General features: G+C 41.4%; 1 protein-coding gene across 1 annotated transcript in view; it reads left to right on the top strand.

Moving 5' to 3' along the window:
- Smyd3 (SET and MYND domain containing 3) overlaps nt 1-15,838 on the top strand; it is a 649,248-nt gene that overhangs the window by 518,980 nt on the left and 114,430 nt on the right. The window contains exon 9 of the mRNA XM_005374789.2: nt 12,293-12,380. Coding sequence (XP_005374846.2) covers nt 12,293-12,380 — 88 coding nt within the window. The remainder of the gene's footprint in view (nt 1-12,292; nt 12,381-15,838) is intronic.

Here is a 15,838-nt window from a genome sequence, read left to right as displayed (position 1 = left end):
AATGTCCACTCCTTGTTCTTGTGCAGAGAAAGGGGTTTTTTTATATTTGTTTACTTCCAAAAAACAAACCCTTCCATATTCTTGGTAATGAACATTTACAAACATTAAAATCTTACTTTCAAAGTAATGTGGAAAGTTAAACAGGTAGTAAAACAGAAATATTAAAGGCAAAGACAGGGGCTATATAACTCTTGCCCACAATGATATGATCCAAAAAGATAATAAGCGATCAAAGAGTAATGATTTTATAAATCCTCTGTGACTGGTATCATAGCATTCCCCCGGGCCAGCGGGAAGACACTGGGGTAAGAGATTACACATTACACGGTCTAGTACGTTCAAAATGCTATTTTGGGCAATAAGGTCCTTAGTAAGGACCTTAGTAGATATCAGTACGCTAGTGTTTCTGTTCCTATACTGTTTGGAACAGACTTGAGCTTCGATGTTGCCAACATCTAATGAAAGATGTCCAGGGCTTGCTTAGTGAGCAGTTCTTTGGGAGCAGAGGTGTTCCAAGGACAGAGTTGAGTCTATACTTCTAGTTCTGTGTGGGATCTCCAGCATGTCCTGAGTGCAGTCTCTTGCCCCTCTCTGAACCCCCCTTTTTTTTCCTGTGCAGTGGAGACACCTCTGCTCATCATCTGGTAGTGTTTATAAAGCTCTAGCAGACCTCTGTCTGGAAGACTCTGTTAACAGTAATGCGTGCTTGCTTTATGAGATGGTTACAAGAGAATGGAGGTGGGGGCAGAGTGCCAAACATAGCCAGTGCTTTTATCTTTGACATTACAAAGAGGTCCCCTGGCTAAGGGCCAGACCAGAGTTTACTGGAATATAAAACACAGACATATGCTTTCTGTTGGTGGGGCGCCAGGGGAAGGCTCGCCGTGCAGTCAGCCAGCACTTCACTTCCCCAGGGTGCACAGTTGCCAGGAGAGCATCTGAGTCCTGGCGTCGTGTGCAGGGTTTTGTAGGATGAGAAGGGGCAAAAAAAGAGATAGATTCTGCAATTTATTCTTTTGGATTTGTTCATTTTTTGAGACAGGGTCTTGCTATGTATGTAGTTCAGGCTAGCCTTAAACTCACTATGTAGCTCAGGTTGGCCTCGAACTTGGGGTGATCCTCCTGCCTCAGCTTCCCAGGTGTTGGGATTACAGGCATATGCCACCATGCCTGGCTCTATATTCTACAATCTGATTTCTTCATCAGTCCTCCTCAAACTTGTTCTCCCTGCCAGGCTGATAGCCCAGGGGTAGTAGTATGCTGGTGTCCCCCATTCCTGCCTCCAGGAACAGGTCTATTTGTGGGGTAATTCACAGCTTTACAGCTACAGAATAATGGAGGGAACACTGACCTTTTTCCACTGAGAGAAAAATACAGTTCTGGGTTCTTTGTTTTTTGTGTGTTAAGTAAAGCTACATTATTATTTCCCTCAGACTGACATACTCCTTTTGAACTTCTTGGTTGTTTGGCACATGGTCTGAGGATTTTAGTGCTGTCTTACTAAGCATTAGTAAACCCTGGAGAATTTGTGAAATCCAACTAAAAACTTAGGAGATGCTGTTGGAAGCTGCATTAACTGATGTTAAGGGACAAGATCTGAGGTTGAATTAAATAATTTCTTTTTGTCACCCCTCTGATTACCTCCTTGAAAAGTGTATAGAGACTTGTATCCAGAACGCATCCTCTGAAATTGTTGGTGTGGACCCCAACTCAACTGTTCCTTTAGTTTGGATAATCCGATGTCCCTGCTTAGCAGATAAGAACATACCGTGTGTTCTCCTGATTTGGAATGTTGCCCATGAAAATCTTCACACTTACAAATGTTAGAGGGAAAGTGTGAATTAAATAATCATTGTCAAAGTCTTGGCTTGGCAGAGTGCTGTACTCTTTGGGGCATACTCTTTGTTCTGTGCTGCACACTCTGTGCTCAGCTATGGTAGTTTCTATGTGAGAAAGCTCAGTTTAAAATAGAATGAAGAGTGAAGAGAGGTGGGGAGTGTGAAGGGGTTTGGGGTAAGCCTCAGGGGCAGAGCACTCACCTAATGTACAAAGCCCTGGCTTTGATCCCCAGCACTGTGTAAAAAAAAAAAAAAGTTGCAATTTGCATAATCACAAGTCCCAAAGTCTGTGCTATCAGAATTTCAGGTCTTTCCTCATGTGCAGCAGATACCTTCTTCATAGGTGATTAATGGAGTTGAATGATTAGTTTCCATCTCCATGGCAACCTTAATCAAGTTCTCACCTGGGGGATCTGAGCTAGGAGGTACTGTTAGCCTCTAGGTCTCACAGCTGGCCAACAGCAGCGCTGGGATTGGAGTCCAGCCTTCTCAGTTCTACTTTTATGATGTTACCTGCAATATACTCACATATGCCAGGAGCACAGAACCCAACATGTGCTATTATACCTCCCCTCTGCCTCTGTGCTGGGGATGAAACCCAGGGTCTCATACATGGCAGGGAAGCGCTCTACCACAGAGCTACATTCCCTAGCACTCGTCCTATTTTTAAGTGTCTCTGAGTCAACTACATCTATTTTATCCTAACTTTGGCTATCAGGACATTGCCGCTTAAGCCTAACCTGAATCTGCTCTGCTTTAGTTTAAAGCAGTTTCCTATCTGCAGAGGAAAGTGATAGCCACTGCTGCTCAAGAAAATACAAAAGATGGAGGTGTGGCAGATTGGAGGAGCTGAGAGCTGTGGTTTTGATCTTGTTAAATGAAACCTGCCCTGAAATTTTGGGATGTACCTTCTTGTACCTTCTCTTAATGGCTGTGGCCATTAAAACACTTTTCATATAAAATATTTGCATTTTTTCCAGCATTTCAAACCTCCCACCTTGTGGTGTTTGCAATGAGACTGGCAGGACTCTGCCGGGAATTGTATGAATTTACTATGGCACAATCCATCCATTTGATAGTCTTTCCACAAATGTGAAAAGAATTTGCTCAAATATGCATTTGCAATCCAAGCCAGTAGCCTTCTGCTTCATTATATATCTTCTCAGGAACATACCTTTCCAGTGTGGAGGGAGGTGGCAAGGAGGTGTCTCCTTGTTAAGTATCTTGATGTCACCTTTGACTGCCTTTGTCTGTCAGTCATGCTAGCTTTCTACAGCACGCTGCATGTAAAGGCTGATTTTCAGCAAGCACCACTGACATGGGTAGGCTCCCAGCTGCCCCAACTGTGTAGATGCTTTTTTATTCCAAGTTAACCTGATTTTATACAACAAATAAACAACCATTCTCTGAAAAGAAGTTTTCTTCTGTGGGATGGGAATAAGCAGCACAAAGTGAGGGAAAGTGTTGAGGTAGCTGGGAAAGGCTCTGGTGGTTCTAGAAGGGCTGCCTTTATGCAACAAGGCCATTGTCCATTTCTCAGAAATCATAAAGGGAGCATTCTCCTTCTTCCTGGAGAGTCTGTGTAGCTGGAGCTTTAACATTAACCTCCAGTAGGGTGGAATATGTGCTCTTATAGATATGTGTAGTTGTACTAGAGCTGTGTTTCTGTCTGAGAGATCAAGCTAAATGGTCATTTGGTAAATGCTGACCACTACAATGGGAACATGAATTCCAATGGTAGCTAAATGAAATGGTGCTGCCAGTGGACAGGTTGTTTCATGGGTGCTTCTTCTCAGCATTAGCATGTGATGTTCAGTGGAGCTTAGTGCCCCTGTCATGGCTTACACCTACGTGTAACCTCAAAGCCTCGTGTGCTCCTAGGTGGGACTTTTGGGAGTGACTGGATCATGGACGTGTGATACTGGATTAGTCCACTGATGGGTTTAGCATAGCTCTGGGCGTGAGTGGTGGATTTACAGAAGAGAGAAGACCAACACTGGGTATGGGTGGCACCAATAAACAGGCTGGCAGCCTGGGTGGAATCTAAAGGGAAAAAAGAAGGAAGAAGGAAGCCTTGCTGCCTCTTGCCTGCCAGCCCCCTCTACCATTCTGCTTTTCCTTGAAGTCAGCTAAGTATGGACTGAAACCTCTGCAAACTGTGAGCTGAAATAAACTTCTCCTTTAACTTGTGAGTGTTGAGTATTTTGTCCCAGCAGTGAGAAAGCAACTAAGACAGACCCAGTTGCCCAAGTGCTCTTCAGCTAGATCCAAGGTGATGGTAAGACTGGCCTGCTGGGGGAATGGGCTCTACACTGAGAAGAGGACATCTGTACCAAGGTCACCAGCCAGGGGAGAGTGGTGAGCAGGGAGGAGATAAGAACTTAGGACTCTTGAGGGAGTATGTAACTACTTAGACACAGGGTTTGGAACTCAGCTACATCCTGCTTGTGGATATTTGTTATAGATGCTGAGATCTCACAGTTTTATGAAACTCATGAAAAGGTAACCTTTGCAGACCAGTTTAATCTGTGACTGATAACAGCACTCTGGTGATATCCTTTTTATCCGCATTAGTTATACTCATTGTTACAAGATGCTAAGGCAAGCATCCTGGAACTCAGTGGAAAGTGCACATAGGATTGTGCCTGTAGGCACTGGAGACTTTTTGGTCTGGTTCTTGGTGGATGAGGGGAGTTTGCTTGAATGACTAAATTGAGGAAGAGCCTTCCAGGCAGAAGGAATGGATCTAGGGCACAGCACAGCTAGTTCTTGACTACACTGTAACGTGGTCCCTCCTCCACTATGATAAGCCTGTTTTTCTCCTTCCTACCAAAAAGAGCTGACTCTAATCAGTGTCTGTTGGCCTTTTGCCCTCTAGGATGGAAATTACCATGTGCATTCATGACATTAGTGGTTATAGAGAGGGTTCAAGGAAAGAGCCAGATAGTTCAGCTACTCAGAGGATCAGTACCACTCAGAAAACTCGGCTTCAGGAAGTTAAATAACTTGCAGAGATCCTGTAACTATGGAGCAAGGATTCAACTTCACATCTTCTGACTCTGTATCCAGTATTCCCTTCACCAAGTGCTCCTAATTATTGTGTATATTTGCTCATTAGTTGCTAATTAGAACATACAATAATTTGATCGTGCTTCAAGTAGAAAACGTTTCTTCCTCTTCCTTCTTCCCCAGCCTATAACACCCCTCATGCTCTTTGACAGGCTTGTGGTTGGTACAGTAATGAATGCTCTATTCTTAGCTATTTTTTTTTACTTTATAAAAGAGCCATTTTCCCCTCAAGTTAAATCTGAACTGCTTTCAGTTACTTTTGTCAAAGGAAGTGGAAATTGGTTCCAGCAGAAATGTTTCCTATTAATCATAAAGATTTTGAATAATATTGAATATTAGTCTATTAGTCCCAGAAACCAGAACACTATAGTCAAACATACTACAAATTAAACTTTGTTTCTCTCTTAATTTTAAATTTCAGGACTTTCCAATCTCTCTCCAGAGTGCAGACGTTATATTTGAACATTATTATACTCGTTACAAAAAACCAAAAAAAAAAAACCTTTCCTCCTTTTACAATAGTACAATTATTGAATTACTGGAAAAGTTTATAAATGTTCATTAATTTTATTTTCCATTCTATCTATACTCATCTCTTTCCAATCCAATCTAATTAGAGTTTGTATGAGGATTGGGTAACAGGAAGTATTAGAAAGCAGATTGCCTTTCTCCTTTTCCTTTTTCTTGTTTTTTTTTTTTAATAAGAACCATCTGAAATTAGCCCAGTACAAGAGTTTCCATTCCAAACACTTGTGAGCCAAATGAACACATCTGTTTGAGTGTTTCAGCTGCAAGGTGGATATGGATAGATATATCTGATGCTTAACCTGATAGAGCCACTGGTCACTTTCCCAAGGATATATTTAATCAACCTTGCTGGATTTCAGTCTTATTCTAGTGGAGAAACTTGTATTTCTAATTCATAGTAACTACTAGTAGCTCCTACTCTGAAACCCCAAAAAAGCATTTGGCCAGTTGAATGTAATTGTGGTGACTGACACCCTTTTATGTGGTGATTAGATTATCTCATATCTCCTCTTATCTATTTTTACAGTTAAAGAAGTTACCACTGAGGTATTGATTTCACAGGTAACATGAGAGAGTATAGATGGCCTCACGGATCTGTCCAGAATAGGTGGGGTCAGGGACCTCTTGGCCAAAAGAGTCACAGGAGACAGGATGATGTTTGAGTTAGAAGCCTGGAGTGCTGGTCCATTCCCGAAAAAGCCTTTGCTAGTGTTTGCAGAAAGCATCATGGATCCTAAGTTCGGGTGGGATTTCTTATGCTGGGAGAGGGAATTGTTAGAGTCCAATCACATTTGGATTCTAAATTGTGATAAGTATCTGGGCATTTGCAAACACCACAACCCCAATGGGAACATACCCTTTTCCAACATAATCATGGTGTCATAATATTAGACAGGAGTTAAGGTAGAAGTATGATATGAAAAGAGCAACCTTGATTTCCTTGGTTGGGGTTCTCATTGCAGAATTAAGGTATTTTATTCTGTAATACTATTGTCTGTGGATTGTGGAAGACCACTTATCCCTCCTTGATCATTCAGTCCCCAGCCAAACATTTACTGAACAACTTACCATGCTGTACTGGTACACAGAGGTGAGTAGATGAAGGTCCCTCAGAGTGTTCTAGGACAAGCTAGTGGGAGCAACAACCAAGTAGATGATTCATGACAGCTTGGTGTTAAAGAGGCATGTGAGGGGGCAGTTTAACACAGAAGGCAGATTTAAAGGTCTCCGGATAGAGTGCAGGGGGTGGTTGAGTCATAAAAGGACAAGTCTGGAGGAAGCAGTGCAGCATAGCACTCAGGAAAGAGCAGGAAATGGCAGTCACATTCCTGACAGAATCCGTAGGGAAAGGACCCAGCTGGAAATGTAGAAACGTCAGCAGTGAGAGAGTGACAGGATGGGCAGAGTGGGCATGGAGCTGTGAGGGAAGGGCGAATGGAGGGGGACGAGCTATGCAAAGAGCTTGAGTAGACAGAGAGGAGTGAAAAACTAAGGAGACTGGGTCTTCTCTGAAAATAGCTGGCACCGTGTGTCCGTAAGTGAGTTATTTCTGTGTTTTTACTCTTTAAAACAAAGACTAGTTGGTTAAGGACTTCTCCAGAGCTGTGTAAGAGGATGGTCACCAGAGGTGGAGCCACATTGGCCGTGCACTGCTAAACCTCTAAAGTGCAAGTGGAAGGAGCACAGCAGTCATCTAGAACACCGGCTTCTGTTGCAGGGAAAGCCGTTCATATGCCAGGCAAGGCTTTCCCATTGAGCTACACTCTGGTCCACAATAGTACTTTTGATGTTTAAAATATATGGAAGTATGAAGCAAATGTTTTTTACATAGGTCAAGCTGAAATTCAAGGAGGATTTTTTTCCCTAAATAACTTTATCTTGAATGATAATGTCTTTGGATAATAAATACCAGAACAGGGACTATGAAAAAGAGCATATTAATTTACTCCTATATCTGCAAATTCAAAACAGAGATTTAAGTTATTTTTCTCTAGGTAGATTTTCTATTTATATGCTCATGTCCTATTTACAGAGATACAAAACTGCGAGTACTCCCGCTTCAGGGTGTGGGGGGAGGAGAGACATACCCCAGGGCAGGCTGTACGCGGAGCTGTAGAGAGCCACAGGGGTCAGGATTGTCCAGGACTGAAGTGAGTTGGGCCTAAATGTGAGTAACATTTACCATAGTGGAGCCCTCCAGGAGGTTGATAGTTAACTGTGAGTGTGGCTTTGTCTGGCTGCAGTATAAAATCCTCTGGTCACTATTGTTTCTGAATGTTTGAAAGCAATTTCAAAGCTTGCCTGCTCTTCAGTTAAGTAAATAAAGGCTTAGTGTCAGCCCAAAGGAACAGCTAACCAGATTCTGTTTGCTGGTGGCAGATTTAGTTGTGAATATAATTCCTGTATGAAATTGCTCTTCTGGCCCTGATCTCATCCTGCTTGGTAGAAGGATACATGAATTGCTGGGGTTTCCATGTTGAGGGAAATTTTACTGTCCTTTTGTACTAGGAAAATCTTAGGAACCATAGTTGACAATATTTTTAATTTATTAGCTCACAAATGTAAGTCTTACCTTATAAGCAAGCCCAGGAGAAAAACCACTTCAAATTGCATGAAGATAGTCAAGAAGGAAAGAGATTGGGGTCAGGATCAACAGACCTGGCTTTAAATCCTGCCTCTGGGAGTTTGGAGTACAAGGACATCTGGACCAATTCCTGAAGCTTCAGGACTGTCTTGCATCTTGTATAATTGAGCTATAGATGCCCTGCAAGAATGTTGTCAGGAATAATTGAGATGTGTACAAGAAATACTCGGATAGTAACATATTCAAAGTAGTTACAAAAACATGATCTCTTCTAAATCCATTGTTGCAGATATTCATCTGAGTGTTTGGTACCTATAGGGCTCTGTGCTAAGTATTTTGGAGACGCAGAAAAAGAAAAAAGAAGAAGGCTTATATTCAACTGTAGAGAGCTTACAGTTAAGTGGAAAGATATGACGGGCACATGAACTGCAGTCGCCAGCTGTGACCATATTGGCCTCCATGCTGCTCCTGGAAGCTATTTGGGCTTGTTTCTGCCTCAGCACTGTGACACTTACTATCTCCTCTTCCTAGGGCTCTTGTCTCCTGTGCTTTCATCTTCTTCAGACCTCTGCTTGGATGTCATCTTCTCAGTGAGACCTTCCTGCCTACCCTGTTTAACAGTTTCCTGGTGGTAGTGCTTCTCCTTTTCCTTCCATACTTGTTTGTTCCCTGCCATATCGTGCATCTGTGTGTTTCTGTCACCCTGTGTTCCTCTTATTTGTTCAATATAAATGCTGTAATTGATTTTTTACTGCTCTTTCTCTGTGGCTAAAACAGTGCCTTGCAGGTACTCAGTAAATATTAATGGATAAAGTGGGTGATTAAATTAATTCCAAATATAGGGAGGGAGATGTGCAAAGCTCCAGTGGCCAGAAGTAGTACAGAAGGCATATTGGGGATTATAGTAAATTTCTACAGTAACAAGTGATCATAAAGTTAGTGGCCTAAAGTAATACAAATGTATTATCTTACACTTCTGGTGGTCAAAAGCCTGATACAATTCTTGCTGGATTAGAATCAGGGCATCAACAGGGATGTTCTCTTTTCTGACAGCTCTAGGAGAGAATCTTAGCTTGCCATGTTCACCTTTTGGAGGCCTCCCATATTTCTTTTGTTTGTTTCTCCCTCCATCTTCACAGTCTGCTGGCTGAGTCCTCATAGCACATCATTCTGATCTCTCTCTTCTCTGTATTTTTTTTTTTTTTCCTTTTTGGTGGTAGCTGGGGATTTAAACCAGGGCTCTCTTACTGAGCTATAACCCCACCCTTTTTGTTTTGAAACAGAGCCTCACTAATTCACTAAATGCCCAGGATTAGGCTTGAACTTGCAGTTTTTCTGCCTCAGCCTCCTAGAGTATTGGGATTATAGGAATGTGCCGCCATGCTTGGCTCCTATTCTACTTTTAAAGGCTGCTATAATTGCATTGAGCCCACTTGGATAGTGCACGGTAGTTCCTTATGTTAAGGTCAGCTGACTAACAACCTTAATTCTGCCTGCAACTTAATTCTCCTTTGCCATATAACCTAACATATTCACCCGGTCTGGGGATCAGCATGTGGGTATCTTCGTGTGTGTGTGTGTGTGTGTGTGTAGGGGGGTATCCACTATTTGCCTATCATAGAAACTAAGATACTTTTCTTAGAGCCTCAGGTTTGAACTTTCAGTAATAAAATATAAATGGGAACATTAAATCATGAGTGACTGTGATTGTTGAGGTAAAATGATACGATCGAACTGAAACTTTAGGAGATGAACAAGGGCTTAGAGCAGAAATTTAGCAGGAGACTGCTGTCTGCTTTTTCAGAGGTATTGATTATCTTCCCTTCCTATGCACAGGAAGTTGGTATGTATGTAAAATTTCCTAAAAGTAGGCTTCACTTATGGTGTCTTCTTCAAAACCACCTTATTATGGCACACATGTGCACAGCACATATACAGAGACCCTTGGCTCTCTGGCTCACTGACACACACATGCTCATGTATCTTATATGCACACCCACTGCCTCACCTGTTCTTGGGATCTTTTTCCTGTTCTCAGTGGCTTCATATTTTTCCTGTCCTGGCACACCTGAGTAATCTGTATCTTTCCACCAGTCACATGGGCTTTCTCTGGCAGTGCTTCTTGAAAACTCACTCTTTTCCCCTAGAAATATACTGGGAATCTCCAGGGAGCTGCAAATAGTTTGAAAAGGCCTGTGCTCCCTCACCTTTATCATCATCCCCACACCAGCTATGATTTAACTCCCTAGGATGGTTCTCTTTCCTGACACCTGTAGAGTTACATGGTTATTGAACATTTTCTGTTGAATGTCTCCTGTCCTTTCATCAGCTTCTGTAAAGCAGTGCTGTCCAATAGAACTTTGTACAGGGGCAATACAGTTCCACGTCTGTGCTGTCCCATGTAGTAGCTGTAACCACATGTAGCTATGAGCTCTTGAAGTGTGGCTACTTCACCAGGATGGATTTTTAAAGTGCATGTTAATTTTATTTAATTTCAATATAAATTGTACCATGTAGTTAATGCCTATCATGTTGGACAGCACAGCTATACAAAACTAAGACTTGCTGAACATGCTAAGGTGGCCATAATGGTGTTTATGGGAGGCATAGAAGTATATGACAAGAACACAGACTTTTAGAATAGAGCAGACCTGGTTTCAAATTTGGCTACACCCTTCTGATTTCTGGGCAGGTCATGTAATATCTCTGAATCTAGTTTTTAAGTTCAGAGTCTGATCGGTATTATATCAGGAAGGGAAGTGACAGTTGCCCTCTGACCTAGAAGGGAAGACTATTTTGCTTCTGAATTGCTTAGAATTGCTGCATGGTGGTTAAATCGGATTTAGCGTCTGTTGGTTTTATTTCTGGTTTTCAGTATTCTAAACACTATGTACATTTTTTGCCTGACTTGGTGGACTGTGCTTGCTCACCGCCTGTGTTACTGCACAGGGGCTGATCTTACATGCATGAGAGAGCTATGTGAAGTCGCAATGGAACAATTTTAGTAAAGCCACCAGTGCTGTGCTGGTGATTTTCAGACGTTCATTCAATAAGCATTGACTGAAAACCTGCCATCCAGCACTGTGCTAGATATTGCAGATATAGCAGCAAACAGGAAAGAGAGGACCTGCTTACTAAATGGAGAGTAGGTGTTTATATTACAAGGCAGCTCATAGGTGTATTTTGATTTCCTTTGTTACAATATCAGGGTTTTTGTCTGAGTTGTCTTTAGTTTTTGTAGAAGTCAAAATTGGTTCACATGGTATAGTTTTACCTCTCTTTCTTTATCCTAGCTTGCTTAATAATACCATATTTGATTAAAATGTTAATCTGAAGGCCTCTTGACAAACAATTATGAATATTATCTGTCCTATCTTTGCTTTTAAAAATAATAGCTTTACTGATATATAATTCACATATGATACAGTTGAGTCAGTTTAGTGAACAATTTAGTGGTTTTAAGTCCCTTTACAGAGTTGTGCAACGAGCATCACAGTCAGTTCTAGAACATTATCATCCCTAGAAAGCATCCTCACCCATTAGCAATCACTCGGCAATTCTCTCACATCACTCTAATCTTAGGCACTCTCTAACCTACTTTCTCTCTCCATGGATTGGCCTGATACAGACATTTCATATAACTGGAATCATACAACATGTGGTCTTTTTTAAATTGGCTTCTTTCACTTAGTGTAATGTTTTCAGCATTCATCCATGTAATAGCATGTACTGGTACGTCTTTTATTTTATTGTTGGATAATGTTCCACTGCATGGATATTTTATTTATTTATCCATTCATTAGTTGGTGGACATTTGAGTTGTTTCCACATTTTGGTTATAATGAACTAGGAGTATTTGTGTACAATTTTTTTTAACATGATTTCATTTATCTTGGTTATGTATGTAGGAATTGTCAATATGGTGACTCTGGTAAGATGATAGCTCTGTATTTTATCTTTCGAGGAAGTGAAAAGACTTTTAAAGACATATAATTTTGCATTGCTACCAGAAGTATATGACCATTTTAGTTTCTCTATATCCTCATTGATATTTCCTGTTATCTGTCTTTTATTATAGCTATGCTAGTGGGTATGAAATAGTATCACAATGTGGTTTTGATTTGTATTTTCCTTATTATTATGATGTCAAACATTTTTATCATGTGCTTATAAGCTATCTTTATATCTCTTTTGTAGAATGTCTACATGGGTCCTTCAGCCAGTTTTTAATTAGGTTGTCTGTCTGCCTTTCCTTTTATTTTGGCCTGAGCAGGATGCTGATATGCTAACTGGTGATGAGCAAGTGTGGAAAGGAGTGCAAGAATCCCTGAAAAAAATTGAAGAACTGAAGACGCACTGGAGTATCCTTTCACCTGTAATTTGAGTTGGACCCTTGGGATTACTTCTTTATTGTTTGAAGCTTGATGTTAATGAGGCCAAGGGTAAGATTTGATTTCTCTGTAAGGTTCATTCTATCTCATGGCCATAACTACATCTCTGGGTCCAGCCAGGGATTTGGGCAGTGGTTCAGGAAGTTTGTGGTAACTCAGAACGAATACCTTACCACCGTTAGATAGTATGGCCAGTAAGAGTAGGAGAGTGAGCAGTAGACTATATGCATATAAGATTCCCTACCTCCTCTAACCATGTTCATCTCTAGGAAAGAATAGTTTATAATCTTTATAATTTAATACCATGAACTCTCAGACCTAGAAGCTTCAGCACGAATCAGGCATGACTACAGCACCACCCCTGGGAGTTGCTGCATAATACATTTGCTTGAAAGTAGTAGGTCAGAGTTCAGAGAAAAGGGAGAGCATATGATGGAAGTCAGCTGGGAAACTCCACTGATGTTTTACTGTATGACAGATGTACCAAACCAGGGACAAGACTGGATAGGTAGAGGCTGAGTGGGAGGTCACTCCTAATAAAGAATTTCACTTGGGCAAAAGTGTGACAAAGGAAAACCGCAAGTAAGAAAGAGAAGAATGAAAATAGACTGCAGAAATCTCATCAGGTGTTTTGGCCTGATTATGTCCCAGGAAAAAAGAAAATCTGCAAGTGAGGTTTCTACTCAGCAAATAATGTTTTAAAAAGCATTATAAAGGACAAGAAAGGTAGCTTGATGGATGTTTCTGCTTCTAAAGGTGAAGTATACAGTTTCAGAAATGAGAGTCCACTGAGGTTTTTTTTTAGCAGTCTTATTAAAAAATCTGCAATTGTTGACTAAGGAATAGAAAAGAAAACTGTGATCACCAGGATGCTATATGGATTCACTAAGAGAAAATATGTCCATAAAGTCATATTTTCTTTGGTAAAATTTGTATCTAAATCTCATAAAGGGATGTACAAGGAGGACTAAAAACATTATAGATACTAGCAGAACCAGGTGTCTTACTAAACTGTCAAGTAGCTGTACTGAAAGAATGATGCTGCTTAGATCACAGTCACTCTGGAGTTCTTTGTTCTAATCTCTATCCAATTCAGCATTTAATTTAGTACCTCGTGTCAGCTTTCTCATCACCAGAACAAAATACCTGACACCCACAATGTAAAGGAGGAGAGGTTTACCTTGGCTCACAGTTTTAGTAGATTGGTCTGTGTTTGGCCAGGTGCAAGGCAGGGATCGCCAGGTGGAAGGACCTGGTGGAGGAAAACTGCCCGTATCATTATGGCCAGGAAACGAGAAGTGGGGAGCTGGGAACAAGAATACTCCCTTCCGGGTCCTGTCCCCAGCGACCCACCTCCCAGCAGGTTCCACCTCTAAACAGCACATTCAGCTGCAAACTTATCAGTGAATTAATCCCCCTCCGTGATCAAATAACCATCTCTGAAACTTTGGGAGACATTTTAGTTCTAAACTATAACAGCTTGAATAAAATACAGAACACAGGTTTATCAAATGTGCAAAGGTGTACAGATGGGAAGCATAGCAGATCTGGGATGATAGAATTAGAGGTCAAAAGAATCCTGAAAGTTTGGTGTCTGAGCTTCAAAATAGGAAATTTGACAAGAGTTTATATAAAGTCTATATTTGGGTCAAAACATCCAAGTGTATAAATATGCAGAAAGCTAAGCAGCAGAATATATGAAAGAATTTTAGAGTTTTAACAAACAGCAAAATTTACTGAAGTATAAGACTATGATACAATCCTCCAAATGATGACTGTGATCTTAGGATGTATTCAGAGAAATACATAATATAAACTGAGAAAGGAGATATTATTGATCTGGTCATAGCTATAATTTTACATTCAGTTTAGGGTAGAACACACTAAGAAGGGTGTAGAAAAATTGAAATAAGTTTTCAGGAGAGGAACCAGAGCAGAGGAGAAATTTGAAAGCCCATCTGTAGATGAGATGGGAGATAGCAGGGAAACAGCCAGCTCTGTGAGCAAGAGGTCCACGTTTGTGAGCTTACAGGACCATTACACTGAGAGTATAAAACTTGTTGTCTGTGATCCCCTGTGGCAGATTTAGGGTCTGTGAATGACCCAGCTACAGTTCAGTCTCAACTGTACAAAGTTTTACCAGTAACTGTGCTAGACACCTTGTTGGTCCACCTTATGACTCAGGCAGAAATTAGAAGGCACAGCCTCATATTCACAACTCTTCCTACATAGTGGGGTAGTAAACTGTAGATGAACGCATGCTGTCCTTTGGATAAGTATCACCTAAAGATCCTTATGTAAAGGCTTGGGCCCCAGAGTGGCAGTGGTAGGAGGACTGGTAAGAAGTCCTTAGGTGATTGGGGGTATACCCTTTAAGGAAACTATGAGATCCTCCTCTCTCATTGTCTCTTGTTTTCTGCCTTGAGGTATGAGTGCTAACTCTGACATGTGTTCCTGCCATTGCCATCAGTTCCTTCATGAGAGTCCAGTGTTGGACTTGACCCTTCAGAGTCACAGGCTAAAATAAACCTCCCTTACTTCTTAAATTGCCTGTGTCAAGTATTTCATTATAGTGATACAGAGCTGACTAATACAATACCTACTCTGGGCAAGGTATATATTTATTTCTAGGAGCATCGAAGATAATAGTATTCAGCTCTTAGAGATTAAAGGAGGTTCCACAGAGGAATTGACAGCTGATCTGTGCCTGGGAGGATTAGCAGGTGTTCATTACTGGGCCAGCAATCGAAAGGGGAGTCCAACAGAGAGAGCAACTGTGCAGACAACAGAGCTCATGATGGCATGCGGCAGGGAGGTGGCCAGACGCCAGTACTAAAAGAGGGGGATAGAGGCAAGGTCTAGTGCTGTGTGCAGATTAGGGTTTTAGGTGAGGGGACCCCAGGATGACTTTAAGCAGAAAAGTGCATGAGTATATGTATAAGAGCTCTGTGTTTGGACAGTCTTTGAGTATCAGCAAGTGATTAAGTCCCACGTGAATTGACTTTTTTCCCTTTTCCTTTCTTACCTAATCCTCTTCTAGTTAGTCAAAAGTAATCAGAAAAAAGTTATCTCTCCTGCCCATGGTGATCTGTTTTCTGTGGGTGGGCTTTCCAGGCCTGCTTCGGCCCAGAGCTCTCCCCTCCACAGAACAGTGACTTGTAGTGAATGCCATACAGCTGCCAAGGACTAAATCTTTGAGCAAATACATGTTTGCATCAGCTTTGGGGAAAAGCCTCTTAGTTAAAATTATTCTGTTTTTTTCTCTCTCACTTGGGTGTTTTGCAGGAGAGGTTTCACCTTATGTGCCAGGAGATGGCTGCCAATGTTGTGGAGGGAAATTGGCACCGAGTCCTTCCCAGCTTGTGCAGGGATACGGGAGATGTATTCCTGTGCGTAGCTGCAGAGCATCTCATCTGGTTTCAACTTCT

Source organism: Chinchilla lanigera, unplaced genomic scaffold, assembly GCF_000276665.1.
Source record: "Chinchilla lanigera isolate Chin_1 unplaced genomic scaffold, ChiLan1.0 scaffold00005, whole genome shotgun sequence".
NCBI classification, from domain to species: Eukaryota; Metazoa; Chordata; class Mammalia; order Rodentia; family Chinchillidae; genus Chinchilla; species Chinchilla lanigera.
The sequence above is the reverse complement of the archived record's forward strand: the minus strand, read 5'-3'. Positions and strand labels throughout refer to the sequence as shown.